Here is a 24,049-nt window from a genome sequence, read left to right as displayed (position 1 = left end):
CTGTGCAGGAGGAGCTGAGGGGGCGGAGACAGCTGTGGAGGGGGTGGGGACAGTGGATGAGGGGGCGGGGACAGTGGCTGGAGGGGCGGGGACTGGAGCCTGAACCGCAGGAGCTGCTGAGGAGGACATGAAGCCTCCTGACAAAATGTCCAGAGCTTCTCCAGAGCTCATGCTGGGCTGCAGGACGAGGAGACATGATCAGGAATGGGGGACACACACGGAGGGACAGTGTGACGGGGATTTAGAGACAGTGAGTTTTCACCTCAGGTTTGGGAGCAGGACGTTTTTTCAGCTCTTCCTTATCGAACCTGTAGCCAGGAGGAAGAGTGTCGTCCCTCTCTCCCACACGCACGCCCTTCTCCTTCTTCAGTTTGTCCTCCTGTGTCAACAGTTTGTGGACACACAGACTCAGTCAACAAACATCCTCCAGAGTTTTGGCTTCTTTCAGCGACATGTGACCTGTTAGTTCATACCGAGACAATGTCTTCCGGTCGGATTTTAGGGGACTCGGGCTTTGGCACGTCCTCTGGCAACGTGTCACAGAGAGCACTGAGAGCGTCCAGAGACATGGAGGCGTCCTGCGGGGGAGACAGAGGTTGAGCATCTACACCCCTGATATACGTGGAGATGAGTTCTCCCACTCACCGTGGCAGCCTTGGGCTTGGTGTCAACTTTACCGTCCAGCACAGACTCAAGAGAGAAATCAGAAACATTCTCCATTTTGGCTTTTTTGTCAGCAGGTGGACGGACGGCCGCTGCATCCTGGAGCCCAAACAGATGCAAAAGTTAAGCAAAACTGCTGTCAGCCCAAATAAAAACCTTAATATTAACTTAAGGATGGCTGCGAGACCTTAGTAGAAGCAGATGGAAGTAGGGCCTCCAGAGAGAAATCATCTGACACTTTCACCATTTTGTCTTTTTTATCAGCTGGAGGAGTTTGAGTTATCTGGAAATAAAGAAAAGTGGTGAGATCTTTTCAGCACCTTCAGCTGGACACTCCTGAGAATTTCTACTTACCTTTGCAGGAGGTGGTGCAAAGATAGTGGGGCCAGCAGTGCAGGCACTGACGATGTCAACGTGGTCCTTCTTCTACGCAATCACAGGAAAAAAGATAATATGGTGGCGTGAGTATGTTGGGAAAACAGAGTATCAGCCGGGTTTGAGGAATCTCACCTCTGTCTTTGTGGGTGCAGATGAAGCAGCAGAAGTAATGAAACCAGAGGAAAGAGAATCCAGGGCCTGATCTGTGGTCAGTGGTTTCTAAAATGGAGCACAGAACACGCATTATGACCTCACTAAAATACCCTGATATATGACGTTGAGGGAGGCTCGATGCTCCACTAGGGGGCGCGTTTGGTCAAGACGAGGCCAAACAAAACGGGAAAAATAATGTGAACCAGAGTACATGTAACAACAGAGAAGGAAAAGTACAGACACACCCTTCACATTCCACTGACAATGCTGAGTGAGCTCCCTAAACGACAGGTCTGGTGTTAAAAAGACTCAAAAACCTGCTTTAATTCACGTAAAAGTTAATAACTGAAATATTCAGAGTGGAGGAAAAACAAAGACGCGGAACTATGAGAGAGAAAAAGCAAGACAAGACTATCAGGAGGATGGATATGACGCTGATGTGGGTGTGCTGAGGCTGCCTTCATGCTCCGTCTGTTTGTGAATCTGTGTTTTAAACACAGAAGAGCCAATGAGCTCACATGGAAGGAGGGGGGGGACAACACCCACCACATCATTGCAACATTCCCCACATCACAGCAGCTAGGGGGGGACGCCTCCTCATGTGTGTGTGAGTTCATTTTCTACAGAATGTTGAGTTCCTAAGTATATATAAGTTAGTGGGAGGGGCTCTGAGCTCCCGATAGGAGATGGATTCACTTACAGGCGTTTCCTTGGGTTTAGCATCCGCAGGAACTGGAGCCTAGAGGAGAAATTTAGTGTTTAGAGAAGAACGAATAAATAAATTCAGCTCTTCTGGAGTTCCAGTGAGTGTTAAAGAACTTTAGAACATTCAGAATCTGGGTCCTTGCATAGCACAAACAGACACCCGAGCCGCCGGTGACCAAAAGACGAGCGCACTGACCATGTCTTTGAATCTGTAGCCCGGTGGCAGCGTGTCGTCTCTCTCGCCGCACTTGTGACCTTTCTCTGCGACGATGCCATGCTGCGATACATGCGGCACACGGTTACTCACAGCAGGTCCATGCTGCAGCTCAAGCCGCTCAAACGCTCACACACAAGCAGGCAACTGTACCTCTGTGACCTCTGGGCCGGTGAACACGGGCTGTGGGGGCGCTACAGACTCAGCTGAGGGCAGGATGCTGGCCAGTGCATCGAAGGGATCCACCGGCGCCTGCACATGCAGCACAACTCAACATCCCAGAGCAAGAGCGACCTGTTCTCAACAGACGGCTTCAGATGCTGTTTTACCTTTTGTTTCTCAGGAGCTGCTGTGGGCGGAGCCTCCACCTGCAACACATCCCACAGGGAATCAGCAGGAGACCAAAACATGGCAGAAAAGCTCATAAAACACCTCCGCTGTCGATGAGCGACAAGGTGGGCGGCTGTACCTTTGTTTGTGAGGGTTTAGCTCCGTCCTTCTTCCCCTGCACGGACACATTCCCAGCCGCCGCCGTGGCAACTGCGGCTGGCTTCGATGCTTTTGCAGGATCAACTTTAGGCGCCTCGGCTTTTACTGTTGCAGCAGCGGTACTCTAAAACACAAGCAGGGTCGACCCATTACAAGCTGAGCCAGCCAGGAAACATCCAGAGGCAAAGAGCAGAAAGAAACCCCAAGAAAGTGATAAAATGGAGCAGAAAGAGAAAGGTGTCGCTGACTCGGTGCCAACAGTGTCAGGAGTTGTTGTGCAATCAAAAACCGGAATTATGTCGCCGTCTTTGCTCTGCTGTTTAAAATGTAACCGGAGTTACACGTTGAAGTCGGATGCCTTTCACCTTCCCACATGGACAAAAGTGAGAAAAATCCAAGAGCTTTGTTCCAAACAAGCCAGAATGAGACAGAAACCGGAACACAAAGCAGTGTGCTGCAGGAGAACAAAGCGGGCCGTCGTCGTGTTGTGGTCCAGACTACCTTGGCTGCGTCCTTAGGTTTGGTCACAGAGGCGCCCGCTGCCACGCCAGCAGGTGCGGCAGGAGATGGAACTGTGGGCTTGACTTGGGAAGTGGGTGCAGTCTACAAACATGCAACTGATTACATTAGCACACAGGGATAACATTCTACCACACAAGCAATCCAGTTAGCATGTCTAAAAGAGGCATCGGTGATGTTTCCAGTGCGAAACAGGAGGAAATGTCGATTTCCACGCAACAAGAGCTGCAGCCGTTAATGTGTCAACTTGTAATAGACCAACTCAGACCAGAGTTATTTGAGACAGACAGTGTTAGATATTAGTTTTACAATTCTGCTGACCATTTTTACTCTTCCCATCTGATTTTTTAGAAGCTGAAAAGCATTCAAGCACCTCGAAAATTGTAGAACCTCAAATAATAGTCCAGTAAATGAACTAGTATAAAAACACAGTTTTTACTACAGTCACCATCAGAAGCTCAGTAATGCTGCAGTTAGCATCATAACCTCATTAATGCTCCAACTAGCATCATAACCTCATGTACGCTACAGTTAGCATCACAAGCTCACTGCTGCACGCAGCTGCACAATTATATTAGCAGCTTTATGTAAATAAATAGCATTCAGGCTGAAAGAAAGCTTATTTAGCTGATGATTCCCCTTTTAGAAAAATGGTCAACAGTCAAGGAAATGTGAGTTTTTAAAAAAGCACATTCTAGGATTAGTCACAATGACAGCGTTACCTTTGACATTTCTTTAGGACCTCTCACCCCCACTGGTGTCATGTCAACAACAGCGCCCCCAGCAGACGACATGTCAATAACAGTAGCACCTGCCAGCGCAGTGTTAGTCTACAAACCAAGGAGCAGGAGAGAGTTACTCAGGAAGTCAGTGTGTGGAGAGAATTCCAGCCCAGCGTGGTGTAGCACTCACTGATGCCATGACAGACAAGCGAGGAAGATTTGACAAATGAGAGCAGTGAAGAAGAAACGTGCGCTGCCACGTGACGAGCGCGGAGCGTGATGAATGTGTGGGTAAGCAGCGGTCAGTGTTACGTCACGCACAAACAGCCTAAAGCCCACTTCCACTATTAGCATCCGGAGCCTCTCTACCTCTGCTTTGGCTTTAGCCGTCACTTTCCCTGCAGTTCCGGTCAGAGCACTTCCTCCCGCTGTGGCGCCACTTCCTGTGGCTCCGCCTGTTGCTCTGGTTACCACCCCAGGCTTGGAAGCCATGGCAGAGCCTGACGATTCCTTCTGTAATACACCAAAGTTGTCTACCTTCATTACAGCTGAAGGAGACTCGCTCTGACTGGTTTGTGGTTCCTCACCAAATACCATCACCTGATCCCCAAAACCTTTTTTAAACACATAAAAACTCATAGCTTTGATGTTTTCAACAGTGACAGCACATATTGCGTGCTCTCCCATATAAGGGGAGGATTATAGAAAATAAATCTTGGTCCACAACGAAGCGGCTCTGTGACCCAGCTGCTCTGTGGGGACCAGAAATGGCAGCACCTCATCCTTCATATCCTCTCCGACCCATATTTCACCCCTCTGTTTTAGAGTCATCAAGGCCAGCTGCTAACAGGAGTTGCATGATCTCACTGAAGGTTAATCGGCTGTGAAACCTTTAACCTACATTTAGCCTCTTCCCCCCCAGTGGAATTCCCCGTGCGGCAGCCTTGTAGCAAAAAGGTTCTGGGCTGTAGTTCTGGGTGCTTTTGTGTGGGGTCTGCATGATCTCCCTGTGCCTGTGTGGGATTCTCAAGGATCTTCAAATCTCCAGAGAAGCCATGTTCAACTCGGTAGAGGGGGTCCTGCAAAAACCACCACAAGGTTTAAAGCCTTTATCCGCTCACAGGTCGATCGTCTTCTTTCATCCCGACGTTTAAAAACCCCAAGAACCATCCCGAGATCACGTATTCAGGAGCAACAGACGGGCCCATTGTGTTCTCTTATGATGGGAAACAACATCGCCTCTATTGTGTTTGAACTCAAGGAAAGGCAAAGTTTTCTTTTCTGGGCTCTGCAAAAGACGCGGATACACCCGAGTGTGAAGGCGAAGCTCACGACCAGATCTGAGGTCGCTGGTTAAAAAACAGGAAGCTGCGACTGCCGCGCTGTCAGAGGTCAAAGGGCATTATAAGGAGTGTTTGATACCTCAGACTGGGCGGGCGTGGCCCTGGAGACCTGAGCTGCCGGTTTAGGTGCGGTCCTGCTGGGCTGCGACTGCAACGAGACAAAAGGAGAGAGAGAGAGATGTGTTACAGAGTCCAGAACACGTCACAAGGGCTCCAGAACCCCCGGACCACCACCCCGACATCCCAGTGAAGGGTCAAGCTCAGCCGCTGGTCCTCCCACCGGTGTTTGATGCAACCTTCCACAGCTGAGAGTGGGACTGTAGCAGCGGAGGCCCAACTTTGTTTCTGCTGGTGGCTGCAGCCACCGTAGCAACGGCGCTGGCAACGCTGGCGGGTTCCTCGGCAGCTGACGACGGCTGCGTGACTCATGGCTGGGGTTGGCCTCCTGTCAGCAGCAAATCTTCATGCTTTTAGTTCATGGCCAGGGGAATGCACTGGTATCCACGATTCAACCAGTTATTCCAGGTCCAGCACAGTCAGATCAGCCCTACCGTCAATATTATTCCACTTAGCAACACATTTAATCCCTGAAAATCATCATTTAACAGACTATGAGGTGCAAATGTGTCCTAGGCATTACCAGCAGTTCTGGATCATCTGAACCGGTCCTTCTGGCTGGATATAATAACAACAACAAGGGTAATAATGGACTTTCTGTCGTCCCTTTAACATCCAGCTATGTATGTGCTTCTGTATTACTGACAACTGCAGCCAAATATGCAGCAGAGCCAAACCCAGTCCTGCCAGGCTTTGTCAATAGAGAAGAGAAGGCCTCCACCCTACTGACTCCAGGTCGGCAGCACCGCAGGTTTCACACACCTGAAATGACGGCGCACCATCCCATCTCCTCTCTGCTCACGCAAGCTTCTGCGGTGACGTGTGCGACCATAGGTGTGTGTGTGTGTGTTTAATGTCTATGGCTGCACCTTTCTGAAAGATCTCAGCTGAGAGTTGACGTCCTGCCTCATTAAAAGGAGGAAGTGATGTCACAGTCAGGGCCTCCTCACTGAAGGTCCAGATGTTGCTTGAGTACAATCAGGTTCCCTAAAAAAGGTTTACAATGATGGTTTCTACGATACGGATTGTATGTTTTATGGAGTAGGTTGACTGGGAATGTTGTATTTTACCAAAAAGATCAAAGCAGAGCTCTGCTGACAGTTTAATCAGTCTCATCCCAGCAAAACTGGATTTGTCAGGAATTCTGGAAGATTACAGAACACTATACATACTTCTATGTTCTCAAAAGCACAAAATGATCAAACTCTTTAATGTCACATTTCTGTAACTCAGTTTACCGGTTCTGTAACTTCCACATCTAATTTAAATCTGTCATATAAAACCTCAAAACTCTGAAGAAAAAGGCTGTGTGTGTTCAGTCAGCTTAGCCTTAGCTTAGCATAACATCGGAGGCCTTGTTCAGACTGGAAACTAACATTTCACATAGGAGTGTTTAATTCTGGGGAACAGTAAAGATCTTTTTTTAATGTCTCTGCAGTTACGGAAGATCTAGAAATGCTGGGTTTTAAATCTCTGCTCTCAATAGCAACACCACCTAACAAAGACTGATTAGTCAGCACATTCAGAACCCTGAACCACCCAGAAACTTCAATAAAAGCCAAACAAACTGGTTAGCGACTTTATTTATAGCTCATTAAAGAAACAATAGAGTCAGAATGGAGACTTTGAACCGCCTCTATGAGTATACCAAGCTGCCGTGTTCAACTTCCATACCTGTTACAGTGTTTGCTCTCTTTCAGCCGAGCACATGCACACACCTGAGATCCTCCCCGAGCGCACATCTGTCTGACATTCCACACTCCCCAGACCGGCCTGCATATACTGTACATCCTACACGTCTGCCTGGATGCCGCCGTGGGCGCGTGCCTGACAGAAGCTCTGCAGCTCCAGACTGGCCCAGTCAACACATGGACCAGAACAGCCTGTTACTCATCTCCTGAAGGTCCAAACGGGATCTCAGGTTCCAACCGATCCATCTCGGCCACCGTCCGATCGCTGAGTGAGGAATTTGGCACATTCTCTTGAACTCATTGTGGCGCCTGCGCAGCCCTAAACAGCACACATCACCTTTAGAAGTGCTGAGGCTTGCTCTGCAGCAGCTCTGAGGGCAAATGTTGAAGTGCTGGGAGGAAGAGGCGGCGTATCTGTTATTTTAGGGGAAACGGCGAGGCCGTTATCGAGCGCCACGGAGACAGAAAGCTTCTCCTTCAACACCGCATCCGCAGCTTTCAGACACATGGTCCCACACAGATTGGCGCCACCAGAAAACCAAACTGGAAACAGGTGGACGGCAATAACAAAATCATGTGACACATCTAAAAACAGCATCTCGGTCCCAGTGTGTACTGGGAACGCCGCAGATCCGGGTCAAAATAGGAACAGCGTTAACAAGTCTGTCAGCAGCCATTTAAAACTGGGAATGATGTGGATGTGCGTTGGACATCCAGGCTGCACGTGCACACTCCTGACGGTGTCCAATCCCCTCCTTATTTGTATCAGAAAGCCATGAAACAAGAGCAGCGGCCTGCAATGAAAACTGATGATTAACGTCGGGCCCCACCCGGCAAACCACAGAACTGAGATCAGCCTCAATATAGTCCTGGAAAAGCTTCCAGCCGTTATATAATGAAGCTATCGCGCCGCCTCAGACGCGGAAACAACCGCCAGTGTTGGGCTGAGGCGTCAGGAGGTGGTAGTGGGGGGGGTCAGAGGGGTTCTAACTCGGGGCAAGTTTCAGGGCAGAGAACTATCAGCGCTGTGGGGGAGATTCAGGAGCCAAGAGACAGCTGAGAGGAAGAAGCGACGAAGGCATGAGTCAGTGGCCCTGTAATACTTCGATACTTCATCTGAGAAGCAGCTTTTAATACAGCTGCCTGTGGTGGGGCAGCGACTCCGGCGCTGCGACTCACTTCTACAGCCCTGCAGCACACGAACCAGTTTCAGAGAGGTTTTAGGTGTCGGCCGCTGTATCTGCTCAGTCTGGACGAGGCAGCAGGGCAGATTCATACGTGTTCCAGCCCTGCACCGCCTCGTTGTCACTGGCTCCGTGACAGCGCAGACGCTCAAACTTTAGGCAAACTTCCAACACACAAAAGCAGGCAGCAAGAGGGGCGTTCAGCCGCCTCAGACAGGAAACTCTTAACAAGAAGACACTCGCAGTAAAGGAAACACGGTCTGCATACGCACCATGAGTCTGATCTTCGGTGTAAATCCTCTAGAATAAGCTGCGGTGCGCACCAGTTCGCCCCAGTTTACCCACTGTGGCGACTTACTGGATCCTCACTGTATGTGTAGGTCAACAAGCCGACACACACACACATAAACACGGGCGGCCACACACACCCAGCAGCGCAGAACTTGCTGTCCCGCCTTCTGGAAGCAGCACAACATGTCTGAGCGGCTCAGGCTCCGCCTCCCAGTCAGCAGGCTGGGTCACATTGGACGGTCTGTGGAGAAGTCCCCCCCACCCCCGCTCTCTGCTGGCCAGGATAAAGATATAAGGGCTGCCTGGAGAAACTTTGGGCTGGGCCGTGTCAGGGGGTTGCTGTTTGATAACAGAGAGGAGGATTAGAAGCCGCTACCCTGCTGCAGCGTTTGGTTCAGTCTGGGTGTGACTGAGCGACTCACTGCTGAGGAATCTAGACTGAAGGGTCTGTGTGTGTGTGTGTGTGTGTGTGTGTGTGTGTGTGTGTGTGTGTGTGTGTAATGTAAAGAAGAGGGGACGGAAGTGAACTACATCACATGTCCTTTAAACCACAGCCAAAGCCAGCCAGGGGAAAAGAGCAGAAAAAAGTAAGGAAGGCTGGAGGAAGTGACATCATCACAGACGCTAGTTCTGAAAGGCTCTCTTCTGGCCCTTACAGGGCGTCAGAGGGGCCCCGTGGAGCAGGAAAGATGACTTCAGGGTGGAAGCGACAGGTTTTGCGAGAAAAGATGAATAAATAAATGGAGTTTTTCCCCTCAACAACCCTGAGTCTAAACTTCTGAACAGATGGAGAATGTTTGGTGGGCAGCGCCCCCTGGTGTCCGAGCATGAAGACGTGAAGGTACCAAACATCCAGCTTCTTCACCGGCCTGAATGAACACATGGAGGTTCTTCTGCGCAGCTACACTATTACCTGTGTTACTCTTTAAACTAACACTAAGAATGTGACATCCGTGGGGGTCAGATGAACACATGCATGCATGCTTCTCTGACAATCAATCACAAGATTTCAATCACTTACACACGCGAAGGACCTTTGCATTAAAACAGGAAGCTGCTCTTCTCCATTGCTGGATCAAACCTGATCCAAGATCAGTGGTAAGAAGACACAGGAGCATCTAATATTCTAGAAAGCAGCTAAAAAAGAGCTAAAACAAAAGGGAGAGAAGGCAAACATGCCTGCATCCCAACGCCGTACATGGTAACCCCTGATGACAGTTACCTTTGTTGACAACTACTGAGCTGGAGCACGTGCAGACCAGCCACGGCTATGCTGAGGTGAACGTGACGCTTCAATAATCAGGAATGTTGGACTACGTCTGTGGGGAGGCTCTGAGGATCCTCATTAAAACATACTGTGTGTGAATTACAGCAGGTCGGCCTCTTTACTCAGTGTGAACAACAGCAGAGTTTTGTTTGTTTTCATTAAAGGCGCTGTAACCATGGAGACTGGCCGCAAGGAATATGCGATGAGGGATGTAGCTTATAGATTTGCTGTAACTGTTTTATTGGGAGTTTTAGGGTTAAATATGGGTGGCAAAAATATGTAGTGAGACAAGATGCCTTTACATGATATTTTTACTGGCTTCCGCCTCTGCTATTCAAAAACTTGGAGTTGCTAGGACGCTAATGCTAGCATGTGACATTGTAGCCCTGGGTTCTTCTTGTTTTTATAAAAAAAAAAAAGAAAAAACAGGAACTATGGGGAACCACCAAGGTCACAAGCGTTCCAAAGGGTGCTGATGGTGAGGATCTAGATCAAGTGATATTTATTGTTATTATTGTGACACGCGGTCTAAAGTGGCCGTAGAAAGATTTATTAAAGGAGTTACAGATTCTGCAGACCTAGATCACTAGCTGCTGCCAAGTTTTGTGACTGTCACGTCAATAGGTAATACACAATTAATAATGGATTAATAATAAATACACAAGCTGCAAAATCGTACCTATAACAGCTTGAATGCAGCAGTTGAGTTCATGCTACTAAATTGAGGCAGTCTTATCTTAAGGGAAACAGCGGCGTGCCACAGAGATCCATCCTGGGGACCCCACTGATTACAGATAGGTGTCCCAATACCACAGCCATCCACCAGGGGGCGATCAATGTCCATGCTTAGTTATTGGAGAGCTCTTGAGTCATCCGTCCAGGAAAAATAATAACCTAAAAAGGATAGCTATAAAATGCCGCCATTATTATTGCCATCATTATAGTATCAGCTCATATTAAAATCGTCAGGAGATGGTGACATAAGACATCAATTAAAAATGTTTGGGATCCGTGAGAAAACTAGCTTGTAACGCTGATGTGACATGATTGACTCCAGCCTTTCACCCGTTTGCACGCAGCCACACTGAGAATCTGGTGCGCCGGATCAGGTTACATCAGTGACCTCTCCTCCCTCGTAATCGACGTGATGTTTACGAGTATCGACGGCTTATTTTGGAAACACGAGCCGAATCAGACACACACAAATCAGACACTCCTCGGACGGACCGTCATGACAAATATCCGTCATGACAAATATCCAGCAGCCGCGTTCACAGGCAGTCAACAGGAAGCAGGGCGAGAAATTCGACGGTTCCCAGAGACTGCAAGAAGAACGGCGTTCAAAAATAGCTCTCCGTAACAGGTAGCTGTCCAACTAAATGCGTGTGAATTTATGTCCACATGAACAGCGTTTGTTTCTCTATTCTGGGCACAAGCACGCACAAGGCCCCAGGGTTCACTGCAATTAAGCAACGAATGAGCTGATTAGCTGCTGCCTTTTTAGATCACTCACACTGACTTCACACATGTCTCATGTATCAAAGGGTCGGAGATGGGAAAATATGGCCTGTTTATTCATGTATCTGGTGCTCCACCTGTACGTGAGTCAGTTTTTAAAGCCCGTGTGAGTAAATAGGTCTGTTTATCTCCATGACCAGCAAATAAATGGCTAATTTGCACCCTTGCATTTGCTTTTTGGGGTGTAAATTGCATATAACCCTAAGACAAAAGAGGAATAACTTTACTTGAACTTGTTTATCTGTGATACCAGTGATGCCAGTTGGTTGCTCTGATTATGTTTTACAGGTTTTAGCATTAGCTGAATCAGCACAAACTTAAACGTTAACTTGCATCAGTTAGCATCAGTTAACATTTATGTTTGAGCTACTCTCTGCCTTTTTAACTTAAGTAAAATATACACCCTCATTTAAAATAAGTCTTATTTGTTTTCTGTTCGATAGAGACCCGCTAATGCCACTCTGGGCAATTCACGAGGATTTTAGTCAAGTTCTGATACTGGAGTGTGTCAGGAAACGGACGGAGAGACAACAGTTAAACAGGAAGAGGGGAAAAGACAGTTTCCTTTTCTGTCTGCTAATTCCAAAACAAAGCAAAGAAAATGCCATATCTGAAGCAAAAGTTTACTTCATATTAACCATCTGGGTGCCAAAAATGATTTAAACTTTCTGGTCTGAGTGACATCATCACGTCGTGTATACAGTCTTTGTTTGAACGTCCCCTCCTCCAAAAGAGTTGAAACTTTAAAACAAACTAGCATAGCCATGATAGCGTTCTATTGACCACCCATTGGTGCAGGGTGGGACTGTCACATCAGCAGCTGAATGTCTAAAAGTATGACAACCACATTAAGGCTACAGCAAATAAAACAGTGCAAATAAAAAAAGAACACGTAAGCATAATTCCGGCACACTCCCTTACAGACAGTTTGAGCTGCTAATGATCACAGGAGAACCAAACTCTGTCCAACTGCGATGTTCCTTTGCCTTTTCAGCAGTCCAAAATAGGAGAAAAAGAAATGTTTGTAGGTTCAGGGCAGCGCAGAGGCAGTTTGGAACGTGCAGCGACAGGCACCAAACAAGGCGGCCCTGTTTAATACGGCACTACTGCACAAGTCAAGCTGAGGCTCTGAACTGGGAGAGACTGACCAGCAGCCTCACATTCCAGAGAGAGAGAGAGAGAGACAGAGAGACAAAGAGAGACAGAGAGAGAAACACCAGAGTTCTCCTCCTTTCTTAAGTACACAACTGCTCACACATGCTGTGCATGCTAACACTTGCCGATTTAAAGTAACAACACAAAACAGACGTGGACAGTTTCAGACTTGTCACTTGTGACACACAAACACACACCTGCTCCTCCACGGCCACATCCTGCAGGGCTGAGCTCTCCCGTGGGCCTCGAATCCAGCTAAAAAGTTGGCCCATGTTGTGTCAAAGTATCCGAGTGCGTGTGTCAATCTGTCTGTCTGCCTCTGTGTGTGTGTGTGTGTCTATCAGGCACTGTCCCGTCGGAGAGCGTGCAGCATGCCTCTGACACCCGGGGAGTGGACTGGAACAGGGAGGAAAGGGGCGGGTCTGAAGGTGGAGTGGGCGTGGCCATAGAGCAAAAGGCAAGAAGGGGAAGGATCAGAAGTGAGAGCCTTCAGAGGCCGGGGCATAATTCCCATAATTCCCTGGGCTATTAAGAGAAGCGAGCTGGCTGTGGAGTGACAAACACCGGACGAGAGAACATTCGTCTCGGGGACACGTGCACACGTCTTGTTTCCTTCGTAATTTCTGAAAAACACAGTTTGGTCTGGAGACATATATGAAATTATTAACAAGTCTGTGCACACCCAGATGTGATGAAACACAGACTTTGAACACACACACACACACACACACCTCATGTGCGCTGCAGTAAACCGCTGCTGCGCCGCCCAGCTCCCAGATTACCTTTGAGAGTTGGAGGCAGGGCTCAATGACCTAACAGCTGCGTGCCGAAGAGCCCAGACGCGCTGAAAACTCAGGAAAAACAAACTTTAAACCCGGAAGCACTCAAAAACTGGTCAAGTATTAGAAATACTGAAATGCCGACCTACAACAGGGCCTTTCCAGGACCTGTTGACCGGTAAACGTCCTGATTTAAGACACCCGAGTGTTCTGAAACGTTGAATTGTTACTAAAGCTCACGTTCAACGTGTGGTGGTTGATGATTAGTGTTCTTGTGGACCTCAGACCAGCCCAAGAGAATGCAAGGGACAATTCCAAGCATAGTTCTGAGGCTCTTCCTCACACATGCTTGGTTTTCGGATATGTCTCAGGTGGAAGTTGTTCAGACAGGACGACCTCGGCACAAATCACTGATCTGGAATCAGTCGGTTAAAATCACCAGAAGTTAAACTTTACACTCTTCTGCGAAGAGCAGGTGGCGCTAGGTAGCGTGCCCGCGGCTAACGCAAACTAAGACCGTTTGGCTGCTCCAGCTCGTTTCTGATAGGATACCTAAGTTGATTTATTAGAGCCTTTATCTGTGCTCCAGGTTCAGGATGGCTGCACTGACAGAGTGTGGGCCACAGCCTCTGTGCTGCATTCCAAAGGTTATCAAACGGAACACGCCTCCCCAGGGAAGGGCGGAGGGGCCAAGCCTGAGGCTCCAGCTGATGTGCCAGCTTTGGAATGAAGCTGCACCGGTTTGTTTTCTGCTTTTGTTTCCCATCCGAACACACACACGTACAGTTTGGCACATCGTCCAGAGGCAACAGGTGTGACACAGCGACACACCTGTTCCCGCCCCTGTGAATGAGCCGCACTGATAAAAGCTGCTGCACTGATAAAAGCTCCTCCATCCAGAGGAGCCTGGGCTCAGTTCACTCCGACATCAGATTAAAAACAGCAGCGGTGCAGTTTAGGTTAAATCTATAAGCGGAGCGGACGCCGCTGGTGCCACGTGACCGTGCACGTATGATGTAACAGGACTCTGCTGCCGAAGTGGCACTCTCGCCTCTTTATATTTAGCCCGCTGTCATCCGCCAGTCCTCACTGGGCCCTGAAGAGGTCAAACGTCCGCGGCTCCACAGACCCACACAGTCACCTTTTAACCTGTGACCAAACCATTTATCTAATCTCACAGATGAGCGGTTTTTTCTTTGTAGCTCTGTCAGAAGCTGTCTCCTGAAGTCAGTCGTCTTCCTGCAGGACCCCCAGTTATTGTTCACATCACCTCACAGGTGAAAAATAGAGCCGCTTCCTTTTTTTCCTCCTGCTCACCTGCAAACGTGCAGCAGCTAAACCCCTCCTCAGCCTGACAACGTGCCTTTCAGTTTCGCTTGCAACACTATTTAAAGCAAATATCGCCTCACATGTTTAAATACGCACTTCATCAGCGGCAATGACAGCCCGGTTCATGTTAACAGTGCTGTGAAGTCCACATCGAGGCGCCGAGACATGAGCGACTGGGCCTTAGGAACACTCCCTCCATTCATCTTCAACAATGATCACACAGCTTTCTTGTTTCTACCAGTCAGGGCACAAGAGGTAGGTGTCGTAACACAGATCCATCAGATAAGCTGCTGCGAAATCCAGATGCTTTTGCTTTCCAAATGAAACTGAAGCTCAGGTCCCACATACGCAAACAAAAACATTCAAAAATGGAAAACAGCAGAGTAAAGTCTTTTTGGGTCCACGGCCAAGAGAGCAGCGGGAGGTGAGATGAGGTCAGTACCTTGCCATACTGGGACACATCACTGGGATATAAGGCTGAGGGCTTGTTGTGATGGAGTTCCAGTTGGGAAGCAGCTCCTCCGTGCTACATGCACACACAAACACACACACACACAGAGTTGTTATTCTAACCAACAGCCTCTGAACCACACAGGAGTTCTGGCTCTGAATGCCTGTACAGGATGTAGAGAAATGGACCTATTGTGTCGGCAGTTTATTTGTTTAACATCTGTGTAAACTGTGCTGCTGTTAGATCATTCAGCAACAGTCTAAAGAAATGCAAATAATCCTAATCTGAATTTCATAATCTAAGAGGTGGCAATACAGAATGGAAGTGCGCAGGTCATATTACTGTAGCACTGGGTTGGTAATTAGCTGTACAAGTTGACATGTACAGAATAATCTTACCATAAACAGTTTAGTATCTCTAACAGATCCTGACCTCTATCCTGGAGGACACGCAGAGCTCTATCTTAGTTAAATACACACACCCTGGCCTGTGAAGGCTAGGAGGGGCAGAATATAGGTAAAGCTAGAGTTACGCAATCATTTACAACTTTAAGCTCAAACTTTAAAGTCTGTTTTTCACGGGGAGCTCTGAAGTAGTGCCACTCAGACAGCATTCCAACATCCTGACTTTCATTTTCCTCCCTGACTGGCCTGGAAGGCTAAATTCCGAGAGGAAGAACGGCGCCAATGGAAAAGTTGCAGATTTACTCACAGTGCTCATCCAGAACGCAGCATAAGCCATGGGTGCTCGGGGGCGACAACAACGGCCTAAAGGTTCACAGCAGCACTATTCTGCAAGCTTCTTCGGTCCTCAGCACGTCCTTCACTCTGCCTGTGCCACTCCCCGCACACGCGAACGCGCGCGCACACACCCATACGCACCAAATTATCACGCAAAACCGTCTCCGGTGTTTGCATCCGAACATTCTTCCGCATACACACACTGTATCCTGCGAAGATGGTCAGATGAAGGTCGAGAGCGCGCACACACGCACGCACCGACACGCAGGAAAACACAAGGCATCATTATGATGCTTATCAGGCAAAAACCAACCACCCCCCCCCCCCCCCCCAGCAGCTGGAAAACAAGCAACGTTTCCGTGCAGTTCCGTGACTTTGACTTCTGACGCCATTTCGGAGCTCCTCTTCAAAGAAGCAGGAGGAGAAACTTACTTTCTTATCGCCGTGGCTTTTCCTCTTTTGTGGCATCTTTTAACTCTTGCGGTTGGTTTCAAAGTTTCCTCCTGGTCCGATGGGCTCCTGCTAATTTAGAAACCTCTGCGGGACGATCCGCTTGATCGGCACAAGGGGGAAAAAAGAACAAAACTATTTGCTCCTCCCGCTGGAGAAACAAAAATCCGATTTGATAGTCGATGAAAAAAGTAAATGTGGCAATGAGGGCGTGTTTGTGTGGGTCTGCAGTTATAAATAGCAGAAATCAGGACGTGCTCTGATGCACACGAGCATCATTAAAGTCTTTTCAACAGCGTGAAGCAAAATAGCATGCATGCACAAGCTGCTTAAATGATGGCGTTAATTCCTTCAGAAATCCTCAGACTTCTTTATGGTGTGCAAGAGACTTTGCATTTTTTTCAACTTTAAACGCGACCCTCCCCCCCGGAAGAGTTGACGCACCTCGCTCTCATTCTCTTTACCCTCTTCGCGCTTCCCTACGGTTCCCGGCTCAATGCTGCTCTCTGCCGGTCGGACGGTGGAACTGCACCGGTTTGGACAACACCATGGAAGCCCCAGGTTCAAATGCAAAAATAATATATAAAGTTAAAATACTCTGTCTTTTGATGTTCAGTTCTGTTCTATTTGGCTTATTTGAGACGATGAAATAAATATATGCATTTACCTCATAGCTTTTTAAGATCTCTCTTACTTTGGTTTCTTTGTTCTACTTTTTTTTTCTGTTTGCTTTTTAATGTATTCATATTTTTATAAATTAATTAACCCGATGTATGAATAACTGTTATCTAACTTGAATCTTATTGACTGTACATTGTTTGTGTGGGTCAAGTGGTGGGATAAATATACGTTTTACAGTGATATTCAGCACCTTAATATACCTCCCCCCTTCCTTGTTACCATAGAAACATGGCAGACTAACATTTATTATCCTTTAACATCTGTGGAAGGACACTTACATCAATATTCACATAACTATCTGACTTATAAGTGGACAAAAGAGTGATTATTCAACTGATGGTGTCAGTGTTTATTACATTTGATTTTACATAACAGATTATTTAATTTCCAACACAATGAATTAGTGGTCCTTTTTAATTAGGATGTTTTACTCATGTTTTGATATTATTTCGGATGATTTGACCTCTGACCTTATGTCAAATGTTAACACAATGGGGTGTTTTTACAGCACTGGAGGGTTTCTGAAATCTATTTTTGCTCCAATAAAACATTAGCGAAAGCATTTTATATGAACATTGTCATTTTCAGGGCAACAGTGGTGACTTATTGGATTTGTGATGGCGTCAACATAGCAACGAAATCAATTCAGATTTTCCTGTCCGATCCGCAGCTCTCCAGCCCAGACAACTTTGCCATTGTCCTTTATCTCCTCTTCTGGTCGGTGTCTGTCACTCCGATGACCTTCTGAGACAGTTCATCTGACCTTCACCCTCCCTGATAACATTGTACACTCTATCACCTACCCGCAGAAACGCACCGTCCCTCACCTGTGACAGAGATGACAATCTGGCTGACACATCCGAGCGACATTTCCACAGCATGGCCCCGTGACATTTTTCCACTTTGGTTACTCCAAGGGTTGCTCAGAGTTGACCACAGACACCTGATGTGTCGCCAGTCATAAAAAATCAACAGTTATAACTGTTCTAAAATAAATGGTCGACATTATTATTCAGTGAAAATTATTTCAAGATTGTCTTTAGCTTTTATTTTAGACTGAGTCTCACTGAATTAATCCCAAATTCTGAGCAATGTTGCAGTTCGCCACCAGGGGGCGCACAGTATTCTTTTTTTGTCTTGTGCCAAATTCTCATCTTCTCCATCTCTGTACACTATAATGGTTTAGATCAAAACTCGTTACAGTTAAATTGAACTTAATCCTTTTTCAAATATTGAATTTAAAAAATAGGCCTCCCCTTGTCTTGCTGCGCAAAAACAGACTCTATAATGTCATCCTGAAATTTGCCAGTCCAGCTTTTGTTATTGATGTTATGTTTTCCATTAAACCATAAATGCTGCATGTGTTTCCTACACCTAACCGGCTTCAGTTCAACGGTGTTCACTGAAGCGTTTGCTCTTCACCTGCGTCATCCTTTAACAACAAGCTGTGACTCTCCTAAAATGTCCATCTCTCGAGCTGGAAAAATAATTAGCTGACTCAGACCTCTGACCTCATTTATGTGTGTGTGTGCGTGTGTGTCTGTTTCTACTGCGGTGGAATAAGGAAGGCCAGATGACTGATTGCAGTATCACAGAGGTGTAATGCGGCTCCTTGCCGCTCAGACCTGTTGACAGAGACCCGTGATCAATACAAATAAAAGCAAGGATCAGCTTTTGCTGTAATAAAACCACATCTTATGTCCCCAGTCAGTGCAGATGTTGCTAGGTAAAGGTGGATACATTGCAGATGTGTTTGCCAATGGCCAGATGAGCGAACGTAGTATCAGTTGTTATCAGTTCTGGTAGGTTTAACTCACGATGGTGTACAAGCTGGGTCTATTTTTACTCAAACATTGTCTCTGTGCACCCAGCTGGAGGGTGAGGGTAATCGCTACTCGCGCTTCAGTGTTTGTTTGGGCTTAAGGAAGGAGGGGGGGGGACAACACCCACCACATCATTGCAACATTCCCCACATCACAGCAGCTAGGGGGGGACGCCTCCTCATGTGTGAGTGAGTTCATTTTCTACAGAATGTTGAGTTCCTAAGTATATATAAGTTAGTGGGAGGGGCTCTGAGCTCCCGATAGGAGATGGTTTAGCATCCGCAGGAACTGGAGCCTAGAGGAGAAATTTAGTGTTTAGAGAAGAACGAATAAATAAATTTAGCTCTTCTGGAGTTCCTGTGAGTGTTAAAGAACTTTAGAACATTCAGAATCTGGGTCCTTGCATAGCACAAACAGACACCCGAGCCGCCGGTGACCAAAAGACGAGCGCACTGACCATGTTTTTGTATCTGTAGCGCGGTGGCAGCGTGTCGTCTCTCTCGCCGCACTTGTAACCTTTCTCTGCGACGATGATATGCTGCGATACAAGCGGCACACGGTTACTCACAGCAGGTCCATGCTGCAGCTCAGGCCACTCAAACGCTCACACACAAGCAGGCAACTGTACCTCTGTGACCTCTGGGCGGATGAACACGGCCTGTGGGGGCGCTACAGACTCAGCTGAGCGCAGGATGCTGGCTGCATCGAAGGGATCCACCGGCGCCTGCACATGCAGCACAACTCAACATCCCAGAGCAAGAGCGACCTGTTCTCAACAGACGGCTTCAGATGCTGTTTTACCTTTTGTTTCTCAGGAGCTGCTGTGGGCGGAGCCTCCACCTGCAACACATCCCACAGGGAATCAGCAGGAGACCAAAACATGGCAGAAAAGCTAATAAAACAGAGTCCAGAACACGTCACAAGGGCTCCAGAACCCCTGGACCGCCACCCCGACATCCCAGTGAAGGGTCAAGCTCAGCCGCTGGTCCTCCCACTGGTGTTTGATGCAACCTTCCACAGCTGAGAGTGGGACTGTAGCAGCGGAGGCCCAACTTTGTTTCTGCTGGTGGCTGCAGCCACCGTAGCAACGGCGCTGGCAACGCTGGCGGGTTCCTTGTTTTTATGAAAAAAAAAAAACAGGAACTATGGGGAACCACCAAGGTCACAGGCGTTCCAAAGGGTGCTGATGGTGAGGATCTAGATCAAGTGATATTTATTGTTATTATTGTGACACGCGGTCTAAAGTGGCCGTAGAAAGATTTATTAAAGGAGTTACAGATTCTGCAGACCTAGATCACTAGCTGCTGCCAAGTTTTGTGACTGTCACGTCAATAGGTAATACACAATTAATAATGGATTAATAATAAATACACAAGCTGCAAAATCGTACCTATAACAGCTTGAATGCAGCAGTTGAGTTCATGCTACTAAATTGAGGCAGTCTTATCTTAAGGGAAACAGCGGCGTGCCACAGAGATCCATCCTGGGGACCCCACTGATTACAGATAGGTGTCCCAATACCACAGCCATCCACCAGGGGGCGATCAATGTCCATGCTTAGTTATTGGAGAGCTCTTGAGTCATCCGTCCAGGAAAAATAATAACCTAAAAAGGATAGCTATGAAATGCCGCCATTATTATTGCCATCATTATAGTATCAGCTCATATTAAAATCGTCAGGAGATGGTGACATAAGACATCAATTAAAAATGTTTGGGATCCGTGAGAAAACTAGCTTGTAACGCTGATGTGACATGATTGACTCCAGCCTTTCACCCGTTTGCACGCAGCCACACTGAGAATCTGGTGCGCCGGATCAGGTTACATCAGTGACCTCTCCTCCCTCGTAATCGACGTGATGTTTACGAGTATCGACGGCTTATTTTGGAAACACGAGCCGAATCAGACACACACAAATCAGACACTCCTCGGACGGACCGTCATGACAAATATCCGCCATGACAAATATCCAGCAGCCGCGTTCACAGGCAGTCAACAGGAAGCAGGGCGAGGAATTCGACGGTTCCCAGAGACTGCAAGAAGCACGGCGTTCAAAAATAGCTCTCCGTAACAGGTAGCTGTCCAACTAAATGCGTGTGAATTTATGTCCACATGAACAGCGTTTCTTTCTCTATTCTGGGCACAAGCACGCACAAGGCCCCAGGGTTCACTGCAATTAAGCAACGAATGAGCTGATTAGCTGCTGCCTTTTTAGATCACTCACACTGACTTCACACATGTCTCATGTATCAAAGGGTCGGAGATGGGAAAATATGGCCTGTTTATTCATGTATCTGGTGCTCCACCTGTACGTGAGTCAGTTTTTAAAGCCCGTGTGAGTAAATAGGTCTGTTTATCTCCATGACCAGCAAATAAATGGCTAATTTGCACCCTTGCATTTGCTTTTTGGGGTGTAAATTGCATATAATTTACTAAGACAAAAGAGGAATAACTTTACTTGAACTTGTTTATCTGTGATACCAGTGATGCCAGTTGGTTGCTCTGATTATGTTTTACAGGTTTTAGCATTAGCTGAATCAGCACAAACTTAAACGTTAACTTGCATCAGTTAGCATCAGTTAACATTTATGTTTGAGCTACTCTCTGCCTTTTTAACTTAAGTAAAATATACACCCTCATTTAAAATAAGTCTTATTTGTTTTCTGTTCGATAGAGACCCGCTAATGCCACTCTGGGCAATTCACGAGGATTTTAGTCGAGTTCTGATACTGGAGTGTGTCAGGAAACGGACGGAGAGACAACAGTTAAACAGGAAGAGGGGAAAAGACAGTTTCCTTTTCTGTCTGCTAATTCCAAAACAAAGCAAAGAAAAGGCCATATTTGAAGCAAAAGTTTACTTCATATTAACTATCTGGGTGCCAAAAATGATTTAAACTTTCTGGTTTGAGTGACATCATCATCACGTCGTGTATACAGTCTTTGTTTGAACGTCCCCTCCTCCAAAAGAGTTGAAACTTTAAAACAAACTAGCATAGCCATGATAGCGTTCTATTGACCACCCATTGGTGCAGGGTGGGACTGTCACATCAGCAGCTGAATGTCTAAAAGTATGACAACCACATTAAGGCTACAGCAAATAAAACAGTGCAAATAAAAAAAAGAACACGTAAGCATAATTCCGGCACACTCCCTTACAGACAGTTTGAGCTGCTAATGATCACAGGAGAACCAAACTCTGTCCAACTGCGATGTTCCTTTGCCTTTTCAGCAGTCCAAAATAGGAGAAAAAGAAATGTTTGTAGGTTCAGGGCAGCGCAGAGGCAGTTTGGAACGTGCAGCGACAGGCACCAAACAAGGCGGCCCTGTTTAATACGGCACTACTGCACAAGTCAAGCTGAGGCTCTGAACTGGGAGAGACTGACCAGCAGCCTCACATTCCTGGAGAGAGAGAGAGACAGAGAGACAAAGAGAGACAGAGAGAGAAACACCAGAGTTCTCCTCCTTTCTTTAGTACACAACTGCTCACACATGCTGTGCATGCTAACACTTGCCGATTTAAAGTAACAACACAAAACAGACGTGGACAGTTTCAGACTTGTCACTTGTGACACACAAACACACACCTGCTCCTCCACGGCCGCATCCTACAGGGCTGAGCTCTCCCGTGGGCCTCGAATCCAGCTAAAAAGTTGGCCCATGTTGTGTCAAAGTATCCGAGTGCGTGTGTCAATCTGTCTGTCTGCCTCTGTGTGTGTGTGTGTGTGTCTATCAGGCACTGTCCCGTCGGAGAGCGTGCAGCATGCCTCTGACACCCGGGGAGTGGACTGGAACAGGGAGGAAAGGGGCGGGTCTGAAGGTGGAGTGGGCGTGGCCATAGAGCAAAAGGCAAGAAGGGGAAGGATCAGAAGTGAGAGCCTTTAGAGGCCGGGGCATAATTCCCATAATTCCCTGGGCTATTAAGAGAAGCGAGCTGGCTGTGGAGTGACAAACACCGGACGAGAGAACATTCGTCTCGGGGACACGTGCACACGTCTTGTTTCCTTCGTAATTTCTGAAAAACACAGTTTGGTCTGGAGACATATATGAAATTATGAACAAGTCTGTGCACACCCAGATGTGATGAAACACAGACTTTGAACACACACACACACACACACCTCATGTGCGCTGCAGTAAACCGCTGCTGCGCCGCCCAGCTCCCAGATTACCTCTGAGAGTTGGAGGCAGGGCTCGCATGACCTAACAGCTGCGTGCCGAAGAGCCCAGATGACGCTGAAAACTCAGGAAAAACAAACTTTAAACCCGGAAGCACTCAAAAACTGGTCAAGTATTAGAAATACTGAAATGCCGACCTACAACAGGACCTGTTGACCGGTAAACGTCCTGATTTAAGACACCCGAGTGTTCTGAAACGTTGAATTGTTACTAAAGCTCACGTTCAACGTGTGGTGGTTGATGATTAGCGTTCTTGTGGACCTCAGACCAGCCCAAGAGAATGCAAGGGACAATTCCAAGCATAGTTCTGAGGCTCTTCCTCACACAGGCTTGGTTTTCGGGTATGTTTCAGGTGGAAGTTGTTCAGACAGGACGACCTCGGCACAAATCACTGATCTGGAATCAGTCGGTTAAAATCACCAGAAGTTAAACTTTACACTCTTCTGCGAAGAGCAGGTGGCACTAGGTAGCATGCCCGCGGCTAACGCAAACTAAGACCGTTTGGCTGCTCCAGCTCGTTTCTGATAGGATACCTAAGTTGATTTATTAGAGCCTTTATCTGTGCTCCAGGTTCAGGATGGCTGCACTGACAGAGTGTGGGCCACAGCCTCTGTGCTGCATTCCAAAGGTTATCAAACGGAACACGCCTCCCCAGGGAAGGGCGGAGGGGCCAAGCCTGAGGCTCCAGCTGATGTGCCAGCTTTGGAATGAAGCTGCACCGGTTTGTTTTCTGCTTTTGTTTCCCATCCGAACACACACACACACACATACAGTTTGGCACATCGTCCAGAGGCAACAGGTGTGACACAGCGACACACCTGTTGCCGCCCCTGTGAATGAGCCGCACTGATAAAAGCTGCTGCGCCGCGATAATGCGGCGCCTCCATCCAGAGGAGCCTGGGCTCAGTTCACTCCGACATCAGATTAAAAACAGCAGCGGTGCAGTTTAGGTTAAATCTATAAGCGGAGCGGACGCCGCTGGTGCCACGTGACCGTGCACGTATGATGTAACAGGACTCTGCTGCCGAAGTGGCACTCTCGCCTCTTTATATTTAGCCCGCTGTCATCCGCCAGTCCTCACTGGGCCCTGAAGAGGTCAAACGTCCGCGGCTCCACAGACCCACACAGTCACCTTTTAACCTCTGTGACCAAACCATTTATCTAATCTCACAGATGAGCGGTTTTTTCTTTGTAGCTCTGTCAGAAGCTGT

General features: G+C 47.6%; 1 protein-coding gene and 1 long non-coding RNA gene across 47 annotated transcripts in view; both read right to left on the bottom strand.

Annotated features, from left to right (window-relative positions):
- cast (calpastatin) overlaps window positions 1-24,049 on the bottom strand; it is a 71,302-nt gene that overhangs the window by 5,297 nt on the left and 41,956 nt on the right. The window contains exons 1-18 of one of the 46 annotated variants that reach the window (XM_057030100.1): window positions 16,141-16,532; window positions 14,960-15,043; window positions 5,266-5,334; window positions 4,213-4,356; window positions 3,844-3,951; window positions 3,104-3,205; window positions 2,583-2,726; window positions 2,443-2,481; window positions 2,267-2,365; window positions 2,096-2,176; window positions 1,895-1,933; window positions 1,174-1,260; window positions 1,018-1,089; window positions 851-946; window positions 646-762; window positions 474-578; window positions 263-379; window positions 1-177 (exon numbers count right to left, since the gene is read on the bottom strand). In XM_057030100.1, the coding sequence (XP_056886080.1) occupies window positions 1-177; window positions 263-379; window positions 474-578; window positions 646-762; window positions 851-946; window positions 1,018-1,089; window positions 1,174-1,260; window positions 1,895-1,933; window positions 2,096-2,176; window positions 2,267-2,365; window positions 2,443-2,481; window positions 2,583-2,726; window positions 3,104-3,205; window positions 3,844-3,951; window positions 4,213-4,356; window positions 5,266-5,334; window positions 14,960-15,043; window positions 16,141-16,176 (1,716 nt within the window). In that variant the 5' untranslated portion in view covers window positions 16,177-16,532. Of the gene's footprint in view, window positions 178-262; window positions 380-473; window positions 579-645; window positions 763-850; window positions 947-1,017; window positions 1,090-1,173; window positions 1,261-1,894; window positions 1,934-2,095; window positions 2,177-2,266; window positions 2,366-2,442; window positions 2,482-2,582; window positions 2,727-3,103; window positions 3,206-3,843; window positions 3,952-4,033; window positions 4,058-4,212; window positions 4,357-5,265; window positions 5,335-6,172; window positions 6,230-8,450; window positions 8,639-12,606; window positions 12,809-14,959; window positions 15,044-15,679; window positions 15,891-16,140; window positions 16,533-24,049 lie in introns of those variants that run through there. The other 45 variants (XM_057030054.1, XM_057030057.1, XM_057030055.1 and 42 more) reach the window with 45 other exon arrangements.
- LOC130524212 (uncharacterized) lies at window positions 17,174-23,287 on the bottom strand. Its single transcript, XR_008950088.1, has 5 exons — window positions 22,247-23,287; window positions 19,464-19,502; window positions 19,291-19,386; window positions 19,120-19,200; window positions 17,174-18,464 (listed from the first exon to the last, which is right to left on the bottom strand). It is a non-coding gene; the product is annotated as an uncharacterized LOC130524212 (long non-coding RNA).

This window comes from Takifugu flavidus, chromosome 4 (assembly GCF_003711565.1).
Source record: "Takifugu flavidus isolate HTHZ2018 chromosome 4, ASM371156v2, whole genome shotgun sequence".
Taxonomy (NCBI): Eukaryota; Metazoa; Chordata; class Actinopteri; order Tetraodontiformes; family Tetraodontidae; genus Takifugu; species Takifugu flavidus.
This window is presented reverse-complemented; position numbering and strand designations above follow the sequence as displayed.